Source organism: Orycteropus afer, unplaced genomic scaffold (assembly GCF_000298275.1).
Source record: "Orycteropus afer afer isolate SDZICR_OR568_19922 unplaced genomic scaffold, OryAfe1.0 scaffold00155, whole genome shotgun sequence".
Taxonomy (NCBI): domain Eukaryota; kingdom Metazoa; phylum Chordata; class Mammalia; order Tubulidentata; family Orycteropodidae; genus Orycteropus; species Orycteropus afer.
In genome coordinates this window covers 4,761,709-4,784,171 of record NW_006921742.1, presented here as the reverse complement: position 1 = coordinate 4,784,171, position 22,463 = coordinate 4,761,709, and the positions used below count along the sequence as shown (strand labels likewise).

Below are 22,463 nucleotides of genomic sequence, written 5' to 3'. Positions count from 1 at the left end.
ACATGAGGCTGTTTCAACATATGGTTCATATGGATCTTGCTTTTCAGTACAGTGCAATGCTGGGAAAAGGAAGGAAACTGTACAACTGACACAATGTCTGATTCTAGTCTGACCCACAGCTGTCATCTCCTGGAATTCTAGACACTCTCTGAACAACATGTTGCTGTCTCTTGATTAGAGAATGCTCATGAACTGCAGTTTGACCTGAACTATATTTGGGTCCCCCTCCCAAATGTCAGGTCCCGGGTGGCACGAATGACTGCTAATCAAAAGGTTGGCAGTTTCCACCTTCCCAGCAGCACTAAGCAATAAAGGTCTGACTATCTGCTTCCTAAAGATTGCAGCCAAGAAAACCCTATGAAGCAATTCTACTCTGTACCCCACGGGGTCTCCATGAGTCAGAATCAATTGGATGGCTTTGGACTTAAAAAGTTTGGCTTTCCCCACATGACATCTACCTCACTTTAGCCAGGTTTCTCCTGCTCCTCACTATCCTGGATGCACTTCTTTCTCATTATTTGGTTCCTGGCTGGTGCAAATGGGTAACTGACTCAGCTGCTAACTGAAAGGTTGAAAGTTTGAATCCACCCTGAGGCACTTGGGAGGAAAAGCCTAGAATCTACTTTAAAAAAAAAAAAAAAAAAATCAACCACCGAAACCCTGTGAGGCACAGTTCTGCTCTGACGCAGATCCTGGTTCTGAGTTGGAATCGATTCGACAGCAACGGGTTTGGCATAAGCATTCAGGCAGCAGCACAGTCCCACAGATGGTGTTTAATCCTAAGAGGCCACATGTTCCCACTTGCATGCAGCTCATGACATAAGAATGCTGGCAACACTGTCAAAACAGCACATAACTCAGGAGCTCTCCAGAACACTCCACATGATGAGAATTCCTCTCTTCTCTAATAAGAAGATACATTGTTTTCTCCTGTGTGTCCACCAGATGTTAATACAGATGTTCTTTCCTCTTTGCAAAGTTCTTGTCATCTTCATAAGGTCTACAGCAGAAGTGAAAGTCGTTTGCAAGACTTTTGGGCACTCTGTATCTCCTTAGTTTCCTTTCATCCCACAGATCTTAAATTTTCTCTCTTTCCTACAAGAAGTTTCCCCTGGCTCTACTCTCTTCTATCCTTTGCTTCCCATACATCACCAAGAAAATTCTCACTGGGCTTCACAATATGCTAAATACTCACTGCCATCAGGTAGATTCCGACTCATAGTGACCCCCACTGGGTTTCCAAGGCTGTAAATCTTTACAGAAGCAGATTGCCTCATCTTTCTTGGAGCGGCTGGTGGGTTCAAGCCACCAATCTTTTGGTTAGCAGCCCAACGCCTTAACCACTACACCACCAAGGGAGAGCTAGGTTGATAACCAATGGAGCCTTAAGTCTACATCTTCACAGAGACCATGACTCTAGTCCAGAAGAATAGGGGTAGGGCAGGAAGTCAGGAGCTCAGCAGTAGAATTATGGAAAATAGAAGTAGGGAACAAAACTGGGACTACAGACCACTCACACATCTGGCTGCCATTCCCTTCTCACAAATATTGGCAGGCACATTGGCAAAGCACATAACAAAGCCAATTACTGTAACAAAATGTGCAAAGACCTGGAGTTAGAAAACCAAAAGGGAAGAACATGCTCGGCATTTCTCAAGCTGAAAGAATTGAAGAAAAAATTTAAGCCTCGAGTTGCAATATTGAAAGATTCTAAGGGCAAAACATTGAATGATGCAGGGAGCATCAAAAGAAGATGGAAGGAATACACAGAGTCACTGTACCGAAAAGAACTGGTTGATCTTCATCCATTTCAGGAGATGGCATAAGATCTAGAACCAATGGTACTGAAGGAGGAAGTCAAAGCTGCAATGAAGGAATTGGCAAAGAACAAGGCTCCGGGAATCGGCGGAATACCCATTGAGATATTTCAACAAACAGATGCTGCACTGGAGGCACTCACTTGGTTATGCCAAGATATTTGGAAGACAGCCACCTGCCAACTGATTGGAAGAGATCCATATTTGTACCCATTCCAAAGAAAGGTGATCCCACACAATGTGGAAATTATCGAACAATATCATTAATATCACACACAGCTAAGATCTTACTGAAAATAATTCAAAAATGGTTGCAGCACTATATTAACAGAGAACTTCCAGAGATGCAAGCTGGATTCAGAAGAGGACATTGAACAAGGGATATCATAGCTGCTGTCAGATGGATCTTGGTTCAAGGCAAAGAATACCAGAAAGATGTTTACTTGTGCTTTATTGACCATGCAAAGGCATTTGATTGTGTGCATCATAACAAATTATGGATAACATTGAGAAGAATGGGAATTCCCAAACACTTGATTGTACTCATGAGGAACCTGTACCTTGATCAGGAGGCTATCATTCAAACGGAACAAAGGGACAACTGCATTGTTTAAAATCAGGAAGGGAGTGGGCCAGGATTGTATCCTTTCTCCATACTTATTCAATCTATATGCTGAGCAAATAATCCAAGAAGCTGGTCTATATGAAGAAAAACATGGCATCAGGATTGGAGGAAGAATCATTAACAACCTGAGATGCGCTGATGATACAACTTTGTTTGCTAAAAGTGAGGATGACTTGAGGCACTTATTTTTTTTTTTTTCTTCCATATGTAGACCTTTCCTTTGCTTTTTTTTTTTTTTAATTTTATTTTGATTTGGGTGAAGATTTACAGAGTAAATTCACTTTTCATACAGCAGTTCACATATACTTTGTCTCATGCCATTGACCAAAATTTACAATGCAACAGCTCCCCTCCCACTTCCTCCCCATAGTTACCTCTTCCCAGTGTCCATCCCTCCATACTCTTCTGCGCCCTGAGCTGTCTCCCTGTGCATAAGCAGCCCTTCCTTCTCCCATGATTGTTCTCTCCAGGGTGTGTGTCTACTTGAGGTAAATGTTTAACTCACTTGCCTGTTCTTTGTTTGGCTGGAAACCACAGGTGTGGGTTCAATCCCAGACCTGAAGGGCAGCTAGGGGCCATAGTCTCAGTGGTTTCACCAGGCTCTATTGGACCAGCAAACCTGGTCCCCACCTTCTTTTTTTTTTTGCCTCCAAATGATTTTGAGTTTTGTTCCATATTGTTCTCCCTCTCTATGTAGGATCTCGTACATCCCTTCCAAGTGGATGACAGTGGTAGCCGGGCACCATCTAGTTCTTCTGGTCTCATAGTTGTATAGGTTGCAGATCAGATGGTGTACCAGTCGCTAGGCCTGATTGTTTCCATTCATTTGGTTTTCTTCTTTCTTCTTGACGAGGAGACACCCATTGTTGCATCTAGATGGCAGCTTGCTAGCTTTTAAGATCCCAGTCGCTACTCGCCAAAGTAGGAGGTGGAACAATGTTTTGTATAGTATGTTATGCCAATTGAGCTTGATGTCCCCTGCGACTATGGTCCCAAGCCCGCAGGATCAACTACTCGGTCCCTCTGGGTAGCTGGCTGTGACCAAGCAATGACCATAACCTTGCCCCTGGGAATTCTGATCACTCACATAAACTTATAGGACCATTGTCTGCCAACCCTATATATTATCTTGGATACACTCCCCATTTAGACATACCTAATTGTTTAGCCTGTCCACCTATCTATCCGTCCATATACCCCTGTTTGCCTTCGCTGACAACTCAGTACTGTATATGCAAAAGGGTTCATATTTGTTGTCTGTACTTCCCATGTACCTCTCTATGTCTTTTTCATCCTCAATGGTGCCATATTGGTCACTCCCATTTGGTACATTGCCCTTCTCTTCACCCAAATCAATATTTATCACTATCTATCTAACAGCGTTCCCTCCCCTCCCCTCCCACCCCTGGTAACCAACAAAGAAAATTCTGAGGCACTTATTGATGAAGATTGAGAAACACAGTCTGCAGTATGGATTACATCTCAATATAAAGAAGACAAAAATCCTCACAACTGGACCAATAAGCAGCATCACGATAAATGGAGAATTGAGGTTGTCAAAGAATTCATGTTGCTTGGTTCTATAGTGGAGGTCACTGGAAGCAGCAGTCAGGACATTAGACGATATATAGCTCTGGGCAAGTCAGTTGCAAAGGAGCTCTTTCAAGTGCTGAGGAGCAAGGGTGTCTCCTTGGGGACTAAGGTGCACCTGACACAAGCCATGATATTTCCAATTACCTCGTATGCATGTGAGAGCTGGACAATGAGTAAGGAAGATCGAAGAAGAGTTGATGCTTTTGAATTGTGGTGGTGGAGAAGAATGCTGAAGGCACCATGGACTGCTAAAAGAACTAACAGATCTGTCCTGGGGGAAGTGCAGCCAGAATGCTCCTTGGAAGCAAGGATGGCCAGACTTCGCCTCACCTACTTTGGTCATGTTGTCAGAGGGGACCATTCCCTGGAGAAGGATGTCATGCTTGGTAAGGTGGAGTGTTGACAAAGGAGGGGAAGGCCTTCAACGAGATGGATTGACACGGTGGCTGCAACAATGGGCTCAAGTATAGCAAAGGTCATGGAGCTGGCGCATCATCGGGTGGCGTTTTGTTCTGCTGTGCATGGGGTCGCAATGAGTCTGAAACGACTCGAGGGCACCTAACAACAACACGTTGGCAAAGAGGCTACCTCGACCAGTGGGAAGGGATAGCTGTGAATATAACCCTTCAGGGTTGTTCTGTCCTTTCAGGTTACTGATAATCTTTTTGTCAAAAAAGTTCTAATAATCCTTTTGCCAAAAAAGTTCCACCCACCATCCCACCCCTGTCCTGTTCTCCCACTGGGGAGAAGAAATAGTTTTCAAGTTCAAAACTTGAATACATAGCCTGACAAGCATATTTAAGTATATTTAAAAGTAAGAATATTTCAATCTGATTCTAGCTTGGTTATTCTAGGAAGGGAGCCAATAGGGCACCTGTGCTTAGAGGGCCCAAAAAACCCATTGTCATCAAGTTGATTCCTACTCATAATGGCCCTATGGGACAGAGTAGGGTCGGAGGAACCCTTGTGGCCTCTTTGGTTGGAGGCTGGAACCTATCAGGCACTTTGCTGGGACAAAGAGGTGGCAGTCTGCTTCCCTAAAGATTTACAGTCTTGGAAACCCTATGTGGGCAGTTCTGCCCTGTCGGACAGGGTCACTAGGAGTTGGAAGAACTCTAAGGCAGTGGGTTTGGTTTGGATTTTAATTTAGTTTAATTCAAACTGTTGACCTTTGGATTCTTGGAGGGGATCAAGGTATAACCGCCCTAATGTCCCTCTGTCCATAATTGACGCAGCCACCACGTGAGCCCTCTGCATGAAGACAGTGTAGTTCCCACGCAAATAGCACATGGCGGGGATAACAAGGTATGTAACTTGAAGTGAACTAATCATCGTGATAATCCAAAAAAGATGCCTGGAGAAGTCTTATGGAGGCATAGCAAGATCGGTAATGGACTAGAAGTGATTTCGCAACGGAAATGCTAGGGAATGAGATGCCGCTCATGTGTTTGATGTGCAGAAATATTGAAGAAACCTGGCCAGTGCGGGAATGTTGTTATGTGCCTTTGAGTCGGGTCCCACTCATGGCAACTTCTCCTTGGGTTTCCGAGGCCGTATCACTAGGGAAGTAGATTGTCCAATCTTCCTTCTGAGGAGTGGCTGGTGGGTTTGAAGCGCCAGCCTTCTGGTTAGCAGTCAAGTGCCTTGGGCACTATGCTACCAGTGTGGGACTAGGGATGGGGATTGTTCTGAGTCTTGATTTTGTCCAACACTGGTGGGGGAAGCTCCAGGCCAGCAGGGAATGTCACTGCAGGCCTGCATCCCACCCTGCCTGGAGCCAGGGTGGGCAGGGAGGCTGTGGGCCCGCCCAGGGCTGTTACTGCTTCTTTGTGTGCAGCCCGGACTGGGGCCAGGTCTCGGGCTCTCCCCTAGAGCTCATCACGTGCGCAGCCCAAGCTTCTCTACTCCGCCACTCAGTTTGCAGTCCTGGGCGCCGGGGTGGTTTTTAGGGTTTTCTTTCTCTATGATTTCCCTTCTTGTTCTCCACAGTTGATGATTTTCTGCAGAAATAGCGCTGCGAAAAAGAACCTATTTCATTTCCAGTTCCCATCACCGCGATTTCCACATGGATGTGACGTTGGGCCCAGCTTCCGAAATGCCCAGGTGACTCACGCGGGGACACCCCGGGGCGGGGCGCAGGAGTTTCTCCGCGGCCTGCGGGGCGGGGCGGAGGCTGGCAGCGAGCCCGGCGGCGACCGCGCGCTCGCCTCCTGCGCCCCCTGGTGGCGGGCGTGGAGCGACGAGCTCGGCTCTGGACTCCCGGCGCCAGGCCTGGCGTCACGTGACTGGAAAGTCCCTGGGTGGAAATCCCCTATTGTCCGCAAGCGCTAAAACAGAAAGGGGAAAAAAGAGAACTGCGCAGTCTGTGGCGGTCCTAGTGCAGCAAGCTCCGAGCCCGTGGGGGCGGAGCGGCGTGAAAGACTGCTGGGAGACCTGAGACGGCGGGCAGATCCACACCCCCGGCCAGCGGGCCAGCCGGCGAGCCCGAGCCTGCAGTCCATGGGGCTCGTCAGACCTGGGCGCTTATCCTGACCGGGACTTGGAACTTTGAGAGAGGATCATTCAGTCCAGAGAGGTAACCGCCGTGCCTCCTGCTGCCGCCTGCCACGGTCTTAACTGGGGACCAGGGCTGTGGGTGCGTCTTTGCCTCGACTCTCGAACTTGCCCCGTCTACTTGGCATTGGTTTTGCAGAGTTCCTGGAGGGGAGTTTGTTCGCCTTTTGTGTTCCTTTTAGGGTTTGAAATGTTAGGTCCTGCGCCAGATGTTGAAGCGACAGCCCTGGATCCCTCCAGCCAGCTGATCTTTTCCCATAGTGCAGAGAACTTGAACTGCAGCTGACTGATGGAGAGTCTACTCCCAGTCCCCTTTGTTGGTGGGTCATTGGTGCTTTGCTCCTTTTGGTGTCTCTTGGAATTAAGCGTTGCATGCTCATGGCCACGTAGCCCTTGCAGAACCCTCTGTGGCTTCTGCTCAGGTTGTGCAGAACCACCAGCCCCAGCGTGGGTGAGGGGCCTTCAGTCAGCTAACGTTTCCAGGGACATCTTCCAGACAGTGTTCTGTGCAGAAGTGGTGAGGATGGGTCTGTCTTTTAAAGTTGCAGCAGGGTAAGAGAAGAATGCGTGGAAAGTGGGACACCTGCCCGTCTTTTGGGGGACCCTGTTTAGGAGCCATCTGTAGGCCCCCCACTGCAGTCCCTACCCCACAGGCAGTCTTTTGTCAACCCAGGTCGCCCCACATCCTGCCACCTGGCTTCGCAGGAAAGCAGTGGTGTTAAGTAAGGAAGGAGCTCAGCTCTCTTTGAGCCCGCTTTGTTTTCAGTTCTCCCCGTCCCTGATCTTCTTTCCTTGGACAACTCGTCTATTCAAGTGTCTGGGGCAGCATTTTGGGAGAATATTTGTTAATTAAAGAGTCCTCTGGACTGCAGCTCTAAATGTCTCGTGTTATTGAGCAGCCCAGGTAGTGGCCAGTGTCATTGTCTAAGATGTTCCTTTGCGTTTTGCAGTGCTTTCTACAATTTTTGATGTTTTTGGAGACGTACTTTTCAAAACTCTGATGAGGTATTTGCTGATAAATAATTCATAAATTTCCACATTGCAGATAAAAACACCTGCCTAGAGTGGAAAAATAAAACAAGGGGTAAAAGACTGAGAGTGATGAATAAGTTCTTTCTGTAGAATCTTATTGCTCCTAGTGACAAAAATTTGGAAATTATCTTCAAATATATCCAAGTGAGGTCACAGAAATGTTCAAACAAAAAAAGTTAAGGGTTTTATTGCATTCCTTTGTGTCATAAAGACATTGCAATCATATGTCACAAACATTCATTCCTTAATCAGAAGTGTGGAGAAGTCCAAGAGCTGAGAGCTTGTGTGTTTTCCTTTCTTTGAGGGAGGCAGGTTTGCAGGCCAAGAGGCCAAACCTGAGATGGTATTGGGCCATCAGATACTGACATTTACATGTCTTGTAGTGGTTTACAGCTCTCACTAATTTAGAAGTTTGCAGAAAGATCTTTAATTCCAGAAAAGAAAAATAGAAGAGTCAGAAAAGCAAAAAGAGGCAATACCTAACTTGTTTAAAATCTTACTACTTACTGCTTGCCTCTTTCCACCTGAGAGGAGCAGGCACTGCAGCCATGAGTGTGACGTTGTGTGAAGACCTAGGTTCCAGGCAAGGCTCTGCCCCTGGGTAGCTGTAGACCCTGAACTGCTCCCTCTATTTCTGCAGACTAAGGTGGTTATGTGATTCCAAAGAGGGGAATAAGGTCAGGCATGGTGGTGGCCTTCAGTAGGGCCTCAGGGCTTGTTAGATGGACAGATGGATGGATGGATGAATGATGTTGTGAAAGAGGCTTTGACATGATCAGAAAGTTTGTGCGTGTGGTGTTTTTGTCTTTTGATTGTGCCTGTTGTCCTAGAGTTATTCTGCCAGTTCCACCTGCAGGGGATTGCTTCCATAAAAGGCGAGGTCGCTATCTGACCAAGAGAATGTGGTTGTCCTGGGCCCCACTTGACAATTAAGAATCTCAATGCAAAAATACTATCAGAAAACTCCTCAGAGGCAACCTCTGTGTTATCTACCATCCCTTCTTTGAGTGAGCCATAAGAATTCAAACAACTTGTCAGGTCTTAAGGAGCTTGGACCCATCCAGGAGGGACCTCCCTAAAATCTTCTCTTCCCTCTTACATGGGTTTGTCTTTCTTGAGTCTTGTCCTTGCAGATAGCATTGCACAGGAGTGGGATTAAGAGTTGCCGTAAAACTTCCTAGGAAGATTTTCGTGCTCTGAAGTCATCGTCGTCATCTTCTTGGAAGTTGGGATTTGGGGGGAGGCATGCTAGCCTTTCCTCCAGTGCCCCCTGGGAAGATCCCACGTTTTGTCAGTTCCCATCATTGCACTCTGTTGGCATAAGTAGTAGATGCTGGTCTCTGCTCCTGGCCCTCCTTCGTTTGTCTGGAGGGGCCCCTGGCTGAAAGCTATTTCCCTGTCTGCTTCCAATCTTTCATCTCTTCCCAGCGGTTTGTAGATTTCAGGGTGAAGCAAAGGGTGCTCAATGCATCTTGAGTGTTGGTACCTGGAGGACGATGATGAAATCTGGTTGTCTGTTGAATTGAAATAATTGAGCTCCTGTGTTTGCTCTTGGGAGTGCTGAAAGCATTTCTCTGTTACTGTTATTGGTCTGTTTATGATTACAGGGTCATCAAGTTCAGTGGAGAGGTTCTGAAGGCAAGCAAAGCAGCTTGTTGGAAGAAGGCTTTTTCATGGATTAGAAAACCTTCCATTTTGATTCTTTATGGACATTTCTCTCTGGGGCTAAAGAGGAAATAGAAGTAGCAGCCTAGTAGCACCGGAAGATATTTTCAGTGTACAAAGCAGGGTTTTTCACAAACTATTTAGTGTCTTTCCAGTAGAGGGAGGGAGTATTTACAAGAGAGAAATCAAGACTTTGTCCAAGAGCAAGGAGCTTGGTGGTGGTCTTTGGGGAGGAGCTGGAGGCTTGTCAGGGTGAAGTTGTCCCTGTAACTAGCATTCAGGGCTCTGAAAATCCAGGAGCTGCACAGGAGTGGCATCTAAATGAAATGAGAGCTTAAGTCAATTAGGAAGCATAGTACCTGTTGCTGACAGACAGGCTTGGCTCCCTGACAGACATTACTGAAAACACGGGTTATTCCCCTCCTCCTCCTCAGTACCCACTCTCCGCCTTCCTTCTCCTGTTTAGACTAATCTTTAAAAGTGATGTAACTTAAAACAGGCCAGTGTGAGTTAATCTTTGGGGCCAGCTAGTATACTGAGTAGAGCTGACTAAGATCTTTTGCCTAAAAGATTAGGGTAATGACAAGATCAAACACTGGGGTTTCCTGCAGGCAGGTATATAGGAGTTCTATCACAGCCAGGCTAACGGAATGTTTTTTTTTTTTCCCTCCTCTTCAGGTGTTCCAGAGCACAATGGCTGACCAACTCCTTCCTCAGGCTTTGTATTTGAGCAATATGCGGAAAGCTGTGAAGATAAGAGAGAGGACACCGGAAGATATTTTCAAACCTACCAATGGGATAATTCATCATTTTAAAACCATGCATCGATACACCCTGGAAATGTTCAGAACTTGTCAGTTTTGTCCACAGTTTCAAGAGATCATCCACAAAGCTCTCATTGACAAGAACATCCAAGCCTCCCTGGAAAACCAGCGGAAGCTCAACTGGTGTCGAGAAGCCCGGAAGCTTGTGGCTCTGAAAACAAATGGTGAGACAGGCGCTGGCCCACTGCCTTTACCTGGGGGGTGGATGCCAAGGTTCTCAGTCTCCTTTAATTCGATTATAATAGCATCCGCCCCAGCTCAAGTCTCTTTGGGGTTATAGACACCTGGGTGCAGCAGCTTGGTTAGGGGCACACGTAAGAAAAGCAACCTTGTTTTGCAAATATTTTGACTTAGGTTATTTTCTGATGCTGGAAAGCAGAGCATGTTGGGGCCCGGAGAGTGCATTTCTAAGCATCGTGCCCCAGTTAGACGATGTGGGTATCTTGTGCTTGTCACGACTTAATCATCTACATAATAAATAGCCTTTCCTCCCCAGTAATGGAATATTAAAAGGCTTCAAGTTCAAAAGGAAAGCATGATATAAAAATTGGATATTACTATAGTTTCCCATTAGAATCAAAAGATGCTTATAATGGCCTCATATGTCTTGAATTGATGGCATTTATGTGTAAACCTGGAAAATGGCTACTCCTTTCCTCACCTCCCCACTTACCTAAGTTCTATTGCCTATGGCCCCATAATATGAAGTAGAAAAACAACTTGAGATTTTTAGCACAAATTTCACGCCTCTGTTTCACTATTTTTGGTGATTCCTACTTATCTCTTCCTGTCTAGTCTATTTGCCCAATGTACCTTACCCCTAATAGCTGTTTTCTGTCCTACACTTACTGTTTTTTTCTATTATTATTATTAATAATTTCTTTCAAGAAATTATGGACATTAAAGAAACATCCAAGCATATTATTTAGTGTATATAGAAAATTCTACTTTATACTGGAGATAATTATTACCAGGGATAAGTAGAGTCTACAAGATCAATTCCATGCTTATCAGCTAGGTAAGAGCAGGACTCTCAGGTTTTTATATCAATGACATTCCCAAACCACCCCGTTCAAAATATTACATCCAGGAGCAGACCTTTGTTGACAGTGATTATGATAAGAGCATGAACTTAATTAATTATAGCTTTGGTTGTTTTGGATTTGGGTAACTTGGCATGACTGGTGAATGAGTGTGGGTCCTGGGCTGTTGTGCCTCATCACACCATGTTGCCTGTATGTATGAAACATAGACTGTTAGGGACATTGGTGCAGAGGAGCTGGGAGTAGCTAGTGTGTACATTGCTCACGGTGTTCAGTCAAGTGATGCATGGCAGTTGGTGATTATGTTAAGTCATCATCAAGGGCTTTTATATACCTCACAGTTTGTGGTCTAACACTCCCATGTTGTTAAAAGAAGAGATGGCGTCTGCTTTGGGAGAGTTGGGAACAGTGATATTCTGCAAAATTGGAAATGTGATAGAAAAGGGGCAAGCCTTGCTATCATTAACAATATCAACTGGCATTAAGTTTAACATACTTCAATTCCTTAAGAAAAAAAGTGGAGTATAAATAGTAAACACCCATTTTCAAAGATAGGTCAATTAAATCAACCAGAATTCACAGCAGAAATAAAACTCCAAGAGCAAGTGCATTTTTATAACATTTTCTTTGGGATTTTTAAGTTCAGCATTCATTTATTTCCCCACTTTCAAGAAAATTCTTTAAAATTCTGAAAAAGGAAAAACAAATACTTAGAGGAGGGGGAAAAGCAAATGACTTTTCTTTCTAATTTTTATTGGCACCCCCTCTTTTCAGCCTTCCCCCTGTAGGAGGGTTCTACAAAGTCAATGGGCTGTTTAGGGAGGGGGTGATTCACAAGTTTGCATTTGAGGATATGAGACTGTGGTGAATGAGGAAGGGAGTAGGTGGCATAAAATTGAAACTTCATGTGAAAAATTCCAGCGTCTATTGGCTGCAGCATTTCACTTGTATAATGAGTAGCCCTATTCCAGCTCACCCTGACCACACCCACTTGGAAAGTCCAGGGTGCACCTCGCAGTTTAAATGTCTACACACCAGAACAAAAAGTACAATAGCTGTTGCTCAATTGCTAGTCAAATAACTTAACGCTGGGGAATTCCAGATGTTACTTAGGGAATTTTATACTAGTGCATCTCAATAAAGAACTGAAAGTAAGCACAAGAAGAAGAAAAAAAACCTTATCTTTGCTCTAGATTTTGCAAAGGGGAAATTTCAGCAGAATGCAATAGTTACCACACTTCTGCCAAGACGCAAGGCATAAGCAATCTTTTTGTTCGTTTGTTTGAGTACTTGTTTGGTTAGTCTTTCTAGTGTGTAAATTGAAGGAATACTGGCTGTAGACATAGTTGACTTTGGGTTTTGTTTTGTTTACAGCTTAATTATTAATAATATAAAATTTCAAATAGCTTTATTTCCTCAGTTATAAAGTACTAGAGGAAAACAGTATTATCTTTTTCTTTACAAAAATAATTTTGTAATTTTTGCTAAAGGAGATCAGAGGGTTTGCTTTTCTGTGTCAAGCATTACCCCAAATGTTTATTGGTTTTTTTCATTGTTTATTATTAGGGAGTTGAAAAAGAATGTCTTTAATAAATGGCAATCTTTAACCTGGAAAAGTCACAAATTAATGAAATAAAATTAGTTTCTATTTTCTTCTCAAAATACTCAAAATTTCAATGCTGATTATTTTCAGATTTGGACAGACAGGTGCAATGTAACTTTCAAAAAAGACTTTACAGTGGCTGACATGCAGCTTCACATAAAGCATTCATTTCTGGGGGGTGGAAGTGGATGGTAAATTATTTGGTGGTGTCAGCCCCACTGTATAAATCAAGAGAGGAAACTCCCAGACCCTACAGGCTCTAGTAGAATGAATGGTCAAGTCGTTTACCACTGAGTCATAGCCAGACCTGTCCTTGTCTAGTAACCCGCCATGCCTGCTTCCCGCTTTGTGCGCAGCACCCTGTGTGCCCCTTTTTGGACTTAGACAGCATTAGTGTCTGGGTCTTAACCAGAAATTCAAGGAATGTTTCAAAGGGACAGGCCTTTAGAGATCATAATCCAATGGCCTCATTACACAAAGAGGAAAAATACCCAGAGGTTAAGGTATTTTCCCCAAGGTCGCCTAAACTAGTTAGTGGCAGTGCCAAGCTGGAACCAAAGTGCCCTGATGACCCGTCCCTGCCTCCTTTGCTCTATTCTTCCCATGCATTAAAAATAAGAGGAAAATAATTTTTTTCTTAAAACTCTTACCTACTTGTGAAGTGTTGTCAGTTGGCTCTTTGACTAAGGAATTAAGATACTTGCATTGCATCCCCGCCCTCTTTGTTCCCCTGAGGTAGCCCTGTTGTTGTTGGTTGCCACCCCATCCACTTGGACTCTCGGAGACCCCATATACAACAGAACAGAACATTGCTCAGCCCTGCACCATCTTCCGGTTATTGGTAGCCGTGCGGTCTTTGTTGAGCCGCTGCGTATTTTGAGTGCCTTCCAACAAGCTGAGTGGGTGGGTGGGAGGGGACTCATCTTCCAGGGTTGTATCAAATAGTATTCTGTGGTGCTCCATAGGGTTTTCACTGGTTGATTTTTGGAAGTAGATCATCAGGCCTTTCTTCCTAGTGTCTTAGTCTGGAAGTGCCACTGAAACCTGTCTACCTTGGGTGAGCCTTCTAGTATTCAAAATACCAGGGGCGTAGTTTCCAATATCCCAGCAACATACAAGCCACCATGGTAGGACAAACTAACAGAGAGGTGATGGATGACAGTAGTTGGGCTTGTTTACTCTGAAAACATTTGCTAGGCCTTAGACCCAGTTCCTCTAGGAGCCTGGTGGCACAGTGGTTAAGTGCTTGGCTGCTTACTAAAAGGGTCGCATTTCAGACCCACCAGCTGGGAAAGATGTGACAGTCTACTTCCATGAAGATTTTCAGTCTTGGATACCCTATGGGGCAGTTCAATTCTGTCCCACAGTGTCACTATGAGTTGGAATGGCTTCAGTATCAATGGGTTTAGTTTATAGAATATGCCTCTAATTGTTGTTTTCTTCCCTCTGTCCTCAGGGGATGGGAACTGCTTAATGCATGCTGCTTCTCAGTACATGTGGGGTGTTCAGGACACAGACTTGGTCCTGCGGAAGGCACTCTTCAGCACTCTCAAGGAGACGGACACACGCAACTTCAAATTCCGCTGGCAACTGGAGTCTCTTAAATCTCAGGAATTTGTGGAAACAGGGCTTTGCTATGATACTCGGGTAAGTTTTATTCCCCCTCTAAGCCTTTCCTGGCTGAGCTTTGTGGTAGATAAAGGGAAATTTAGGCCCAGTTCCTGCCCTCAAGGCACTTACCGTTTCCTAGGTCATATGAGTCTGGCTAAGCAAAGCTTACTCGGTGGAAAACACCAGGAAATCTCCTGTGGAATTGCTTGGGTACTTGTTGTGGCTCAGAGGCAGTGGAGTCTCTGCTCATGGCCTTTGCATGTGGAGCTCCTGTTGGTTTTCCCTTTGGCTGCCTTTCCCATGTTTCATTGAGCCAGCGAATTATATTCAGCCATGTGTTCACCACTCTCAGTCACAAGCTGGGAATTTTTGTGTACATTTGGATGAGGAGCTTCAATTTTATGCCTCAACAGGGTTTTTTTCATTTAAAAAAAAAAAAGCAGGTGCTGTCCCCAGCCTCCCCCACTTCTAAGTTTGCCTTATAGTGGAAAAAATTAAAGGAAGAAACCCAAATGGGGAAAGGGAGTGCTCAGTTCAATGATTATTTCAAGACAGGGAAAAAATAGGCTGAATTATATCAATGAATAATTCCAGTGTGAAATCAGAATGATATTTTAATGCAAAGTACATTCAGGTAGTTTTTTTTTTTTTTTTTTCCTTCATCTCCTTAGAACTGGAGTGATGAATGGGACAACCTAATCAAAATGGCGTCCACAGACATTCCAGGGGCCCGAGGTCGACTTCAGTATCATTCACTGGAAGAGATACACATATTTGTCCTGTGTAACATTCTCAGAAGGCCAATCATTGTCATTTCCGGTGAGTTGCCTGCAGACTGCTTTTTGTATTGAAGTGCTTTTCAGCATTCATGCTTTGGCTTGTAGGAAAGAGCCATGGCACCAATGCTACAGGTAACAGTAGCTAAGTGGAATTTGATGAAATTACCCAGGGGCCTTATTTTTCTTTCTTTTTCCACAGACAAAATGCTGAGAAGTTTGGAATCCGGTTCAAATTTTGCTCCTTTGAAGGTGGGCGGAATTTACTTGCCTCTCCATTGGCCGGCCCAGGAATGCTACCGATACCCTATTGTTCTTGGCTATGACAGTCAACACTTTGTACCCCTGGTGACCCTCAAGGACAGCGGGCCTGGTGAGAAAACAGCACCCATTCAGATTTGTAACTTGTTATGTACTGGCGTCTCTTGTTCTCGCACATCGGTGTTTGCTGCTTTGCTTCTTATAAAAATAATTTTAATTGAACAAACTATTCTTTCATGTGCTGGGTTAGTAACGGTAATACAATAGTAGTAATCATAATATTCCCTTATCTTTTTTCGTGCCTGTGGTGTTGTTTGGGAAATACTTTCAATTGGCATATTTGTAGCAAGTAGGAGTTACAACATACGCTGCTATTTCGGAGTCCCTGGGTGGTGCACATAGTAGGTGCTTGGCTGTTAACCAGAAGGTTAGAGGTTCGAGTCCATGCACAGGTTGCCTGGAAACAAATCCTAGGGATCTACTTCTGAAAAATCAGCCATTGAAAATCCTCATGGTACAGTTCTACTCTGATGCTCACGGGGTCACCATGAGTTAGGATCAACTCGATGGCGGTCAATAACAACTGTTACTATTAATACATAATAAATTAAGGTATACAAAGCCCTCCAGGTAGTGACTTAATACACCAGGTAAATCCATCAGTTGTTAGCAGTTGTTAGCTTTATCTGGAGTAGGCACTGTGCTAAGTGCTGTGTGTACATTGCGTGATTTCATTTCATCTGCATAGCATGCCTATGAGATGTAGGCAGTGTTAGTCTTATTTAAAGATGAGGTAGTTGAAGTTCAGAGAGGTTAAATAACTTGCCAAATGTCACATAGCTTGATAGTGACAAAGTTGAGGTTCAATCTGGGTTAGTCTGACCCTGAAGCATGGGACTGTAATTACTAAGATCCACTGCCTGGACTCAGCTTGCTATCCTGTGAGATTCCTGGAAGCAGTGCACTTTATCTTAGCATTTAGGATGCTGTGTTTTCCCTTTTGGGTTTTACTATGGCTAGAAAATACTTTCTATGCCTTAATTGTATCCTTTGTACATTTAAAAAATTCAATCATTACAGGTATGACCTCCTTAGTACTCTCATTGAGCATAATAATAGCTTGCTCACATGCTTGTTTTTCCCTTAGAAATCCGAGCCGTTCCACTTGTTAACAGAGACAGAGGACGATTTGAAGATTTCAAAGTTCATTTCCTGACAGACCCTGAAAATGAGATGAAGGAGAAGCTACTAAAAGAGTACCTGATGGTGATAGAAATCCCTGTCCAGGGCTGGGACCTCGGCACGACGCATTTGATCAATGCTGCAAAGTAAGTGATTTGTTGCTGGCTGGGTTCTGCATAACCTTTCACTGTTTTTGCAGCTTCAACCACATACACTGGTGCCAACCCACAGCTCAACAGTAACGTTATTTAAAGCTGGTTTCCACCCATGTGAACTAAATTCAGTCATGTCCATGTGTCAGAAAAGACAACGTTAGGCAATCCTGCCTTCAGTTTCAGATGGGAATGAGTGATTCACCCATGGATTGTTTTGGATATCTGGATGCTGACATTCAGAATTGTGGGTTTCAAGCGTGTGCTTCCACCAAGGGAGTTTGGTGTTTCTAATTGCCCTAATACATAACAAAAAGACCACCAGTTGCCAGCAAGTCGATTCTGACTCATGATGACCCCATGGGTTACAGAGTAGAACAAAGTTTCCTTGAGTTTCCAAGGCACCTCTTGGTGGTGCAAATTACCAACCTTTCCACTGACACTCCAGTAGAAAGACAGGTAAGTGAAAACTCTTGGTAACAAAAGCCCTTTCCCTTAGCTTCTTGGTGAGGCTAGCCATGTCAGACACAGACTGTTGTAAACAGTGTTACGTGGCTGCTGCATGGTTTTTGCCATGTGGAAATGGAGAGAGAGGCCCAGAGTGTGCTTTGTACAGGATCCAGGTTTTACACACAGCTTCATGTTAAAAAGATACCTATATCTTAGGACTTGAAATGTGGTGTAAGAGATGGCCATGAGGGTATCAGAGAATTGGTCCATGCAGTTTCCCAAAGTGGAGATTAGCAAAAGTATACCCACTGCAATTGAGTCCATTCCATCTGATCACCCTGTAGGACAGAGTAGAACTGCCCCAGGTTTCCAAGGCAGTATATCTTTCTGGAAGCAGACTGCCACCTCTCTCTCCCACGGAGCGGCTGGCGGGTTCAAACTTTTTCAGTTAGCAGCTGAGTGCTTTACCCACATCAGAAGTAAACAGATAGTGCCTAGGCAGTATGTCTGCCTCCCAATTACTACTCAAGGTAGTTAACTCGAGTAGAGACAAGGCTTAAAATTAATAACAGCGAAATACAGAACATATAGTACAAAGTCATTTGTACTATAAAGTGAATTAGACCCAAAGGAATAGCCTGAGTCATGATTTACTAGAAATTTTCTCTTAGAAGTTAGGAAAGAAAAGTGGCTTTTCGAAGGGGCAATAGAGTAATAAGGTGAGAGTCTACTCAGAGCAGTGCTTTCCTCAGAATTATCTGGAATTTTGGATGGGCCAGGATTTTAAAAATACTGATGTCTTCTCAGCAGACGACCTTACTTCTTCCACTCTGAAACATGTTAGTAGATGTATTGGATCATGTTACTTTAGAGGTACAAACTCTTTATCATAGGCCTACATTTCAGTGGGTAGTCATCACCATAATTCACATCCTAAAAGTTTGCTCTGTGAGCTGGTGGTGTAAAATTCTGTGTGTGTGTGTGTATGTATGTGTGTGTTCTCAGATTTTCCCTTTTGATCTTTAGGTTGGATGAAGCTAACTTACCAAAAGAAATAAATCTGGTGGATGATTATTTTGAACTTGTTCAGCATGAGTACAAGAAGTGGCAGGAGAGCAGCGCACGGGGACGGCGAGAGATGTATGCTCAGAATCCTCTAGAACCTTCCATGCCCCAGCTTTCTCTCATGGACGTAAAGTGTGAAACTCCTAACTGTCCTTTCTTCATGTCCGTGAACACCCAGCCTTTCTGCCACGAATGCTCGGAGAGGCGGCAAAAAAATCAAAAGAAGCTCCCAAAGCTGAACTCTAAGCCAGGCCCTGAGGCAGTCCCTGGCATGGTGCTTGGGGCCTCCCGGGGTGAGGCTTGTGATCCATTGGCCTGGAGAACTGAGGAGGCAGCTGGGGGTCCCCACTCAGCCCCACCCACTGCACCCAGCCTTTTCCTATTCAGCGAGACCACCGCCATGAAGTGCAGGAGTCCCGGCTGCCCATTCACGCTGAACGTGCAGCACAATGGATTTTGTGAGCGTTGCCACAATGCCCGGCAGCTTAACGCCGGCCACAACATGGACCCCATGAGGCATTTAGATCCTGGTAAGTGCCAAGCTTGCCTCCAGGATGCCACCAGGACGTTTAATGGGATCTGCAGTACTTGCTTCAAAAGGACTGCGGCAGAGCCCTCCCCTAGCCTCAGCTCTAGTATCCCTCCTGCCTGTCACCAGCGGTCCAAGTCGGATCCCTCCCAGCTCATGCAGAGTCTCTCCTCGCATTCTTGCCACAGAGCTGGAAGCGAAGCCCCGTTGGGCTGCCTCTCCCAGGCAGCACGGACTCCTGAGGATAGAACAGGCACGAGCAAGTGCAGAAAAGCCGGCTGCATATTTTTTGGGACTCCAGAAAACAAGGGCTTCTGCACGCTGTGTTTCATCGAGTACAGAGAAAACAAACGTGAGTGAAGTACTTGATTTCCTCATGCAGCAGCTACTGACCAGACCAAACCAAAACCACCGCCATCAAGCCGATTCCAACTCATGGTGACCCCAGAGAGTTTCCAAAGCTGCCAGTCTTTACAGAGGCAGACCGGCCCATCTTTCAGCTAGAGTAGCTACTGGGTTCAAACCACCGACCTTTTGGTTAGTAGCCAAATGCTTTAACTACGATGCCATCAGAGCTCCTCGCCAAAAAGGGGTTTCTAACCATGGAGAGAAGGAGGCCAGGTGGTGGGATGGTTAGATCTGGCTGTGCATCTCCACCAGCTGTGACACGTGGAGCCGTCACTGTGCCTCTGACAGCCACGTGTGGAGGGAAAGACTGTGTGTGATTGCAGCAGCTGCTAGGACACCAGCATCAGAGCACCAGGTGCACCCTGTAGAGAGAGTTAATGGCGTCTGTCTGTAAAGGGCCCCTGTGTGTGGCATTTATAATGGAGAATCTAAATTAGAGTTCTGAAAGTTAGTGTGACTGAGAATTCTCCAAATCTGCAGCTGGGGAGAAGGAAGTCTTCTCTGACTTTAGAAGAACACAGTTGTGAGTTTAGAATCTCTGATTGAGAGGACGGATGGGCGGTTAAGGGCTCCTGTTTGTTTTGTTACTGCGATTGAGCAGCCATGTAGGAAGCCAAAGATGTTGCAAAGATGGCATTATTTTTTCATTTTGTTGAATTTCTAGAAGGCAGATCTCATCTGCAGATTGGCCTAATCTCTGTTTGTAGTCCTGGGTGGTGCACACAGGTAAGCACTCAGCTTTTAACAGGAAGGTTGGTGGTTTGAACCTACCCAGAGGCACCTCAGAAGCCTGGTGATCTGCTTCTGAAAGGTCATGGCCTTGAAAACACTATGGAACCCAGTTCTACTTTGACACACACGGGGTCGCCATGCATCGGAATCGACTTAACGGCAACTGGTTTTCCAGTCTGTAATTGGAACCCATTTACCTCTCTAATGTCAGCATTGCTGTATGGTGACCCCTGTGTGGTACTTATGAGCCTCAACTCTGTTCTAGATTTTGTTGCTGCCTCGGGTAAATCCAGTTCCCCAGCCTCCAGGTTCCAGAACACGGTTCCCTGTCTGGGGAGAGAATGTGGTACCCTCGGAAGCACGATGTTCGAAGGATACTGCCAGAAGTGTTTCATAGAAGCTCAGAATCAGAGATTTCGTGAAGCCAAAAGGACTGAAGAGCAACTGGTGAGACACTGTGAGATCCTCCTTGTCTTGGGCGGGCCAGGTCCTCCTTTCTGGGGCAATACCTTTCTCCCCTCTTAGTAGACTCCTTCCCACTGAATTACAGGCAGAAAGTCCTCTTCCCCATGGTTCCTGGGGGCAGAAGTGCAGCAGCTGCTGTAGGTTATCATGGCCAAAGTTTACTGTACAATTCATTTAAAAAAGCCAATAAAATCAGCCATAGAACAAAACCTCTAAAAGTCTTCAAAATGCCAGGTGACAGACTTTGACTTGTGGTAGATAACATAGCATAGACGTCTAAATGGTCAATGGATTTCCTTCAGTACCCACTCCTGTGTCACGAGGGGAGTCCCTGGATGGCACTAATGGACTCGGCTGCTAACTGAAAGGTTAGTGGTTCAGATCCAGCCAGAGGCACCATGAAGGAAGGCCTGGTGATCTGCTTCAGAAAGGTCGTAGCCATTGAGAACCAGTGGAACACGGGGTTGCTGGGAGTCAGAATCGACTTGACTGGTTTGGTTGGTTGGTTGGTTCGTTTTCATGAGGAGACAGAAGGTGGGGCACCCCAGGCGCCTGCATTCATTGTCACTTAAGAAAAGCAAACTTGGCTGGTAGATGCTTCTTACATTGCTTGCAGAATGGTAGAAAAGCTATCTTAAAAAAAAAAAAAAAGGAGCTCTGGTGGCATAGTGCCTAAGACATTTGACTGTTAACCAGGAGACTGGTAGTTCTAACCCACCAGCCACTTCTTGGAAGGAAGGTTGGACAATCTACTTATGTGGTGATAGTGCCTCAGAAACCCAAGGAGGGGTCACTGTTGAGTCGGATCCGACTCGATCGACAGCAGTGAGTTTGGTTTAGTAGTATTGTAAAAAAAAGACCCTATCTAGGTCCTGTTTTCAGACCTCTTGTGGTCTGACAGATGGTCCCACTCAGTCTCCTTGGAGTGTCTGGCTTTCCTCGGGAATTGGGAGAACGCTCCTGTTCATAGGCTACACATGTCTTTCTGGGTCAGGCAGATGTTTTTTCTCCAAAAAAGCTATCTGTAGAACCCACACTGTTCTGTGAAATGTCATTTGCTCTCCCTGAGAAGTGAGAGACAGTTCTCTGTGTTTGCCCCACACAGAGGTCGAGCCAGCGCCGAGACGTGCCACGCACCACCCAGAGCTCGTCCAGGCCCAAGTGCGCCCGAGCCTCCTGCAAGAACATCTTGGCCTGCTGCAGTGAGAAACTCTGTATGGAGTGCCAGCACCTCAGCCAGCGAGTGGCTCCGGCGCCCCACCGAGGAGAGCCTGCTTCCGATGAGGCCCCCAAGCAGCGCTGCCGAGCCCCAGCCTGCGAACACTTCGGCAATGCCAAGTGCAGCGGCTACTGCAATGAGTGCTTTCAGTTCAAGCAGATGTATGGCTGAGCAGACACAGGTGGGCCAGCCCCACCCAAGGGCTCCTAGAGCTGTTTGCCAACATGGTGCTATCCTCTAAACACTGTGCTGCCACTGGAGGGTCAGTCCCAGCCACAGTGGGCCCGAGAGTGCCTCGGAGCCGGGAAAGGACAGACAAGCTCTTCTTCCGGCCATGATGCTCATGCTGGGTAACCTGGCAAAATTCCCATCTTGCTGTAGAGTTTGGATGGTGTCAAGAGCCAGCCTGGGGCTGCTCCACCTCTTCCACCAAGCAGAAAGCCAGGAGCTTACGTGGACTTGGAAAGGACTGGGCCATCACCCTGCATCCTGCCCAACAGGACTGCAGCGTCATCTCAAGAAAAGAAGAAGGCAGGCAGGCCAGTCGGGGCCCCAGCGCTGAGTCCTCAGGGCACCAAGGCCCTCCATGAGAAGCTCCAGAAAGCTCAGGGAAAATGGACATACTCAGAGTCAGTAGTTAATGGTTTTCCCCTGTCTGCCTGCTTCCTTCCCTCTGGGCACGGCCAAAGCAGAACTGGCCACAGACTGTGATTCGGAGGCTGCTGAGACTGAACTAGTCTCACTGAAAATCAAACAAGCTGCTCTTACATTATGCACCTTCTAAAGATGACAATATTTTGATTGGCAGTTGTAACCCTCTTTGGGCTATCGCTGCCTTTACTTCTAAAGAGGTTAGCT

At 45.6% G+C, this 22,463-nt stretch overlaps 1 protein-coding gene across 1 annotated transcript; it reads left to right on the top strand.

Annotated features, from left to right (window-relative positions):
• The first annotated feature begins 9,978 nt into the window (after window positions 1-9,978).
• TNFAIP3 (TNF alpha induced protein 3) lies at window positions 9,979-21,776 on the top strand. The gene is made up of 8 exons (XM_007946303.2): window positions 9,979-10,273; window positions 14,212-14,402; window positions 15,038-15,185; window positions 15,345-15,515; window positions 16,551-16,731; window positions 18,214-19,133; window positions 20,187-20,368; window positions 21,492-21,776. The coding sequence occupies exons 1-8, from the start codon at window positions 9,979-9,981 to the stop codon at window positions 21,774-21,776; spliced, it is 2,373 nt and encodes a 790-aa protein (XP_007944494.1).
• Window positions 21,777-22,463: the final 687 nt, after the last annotated feature.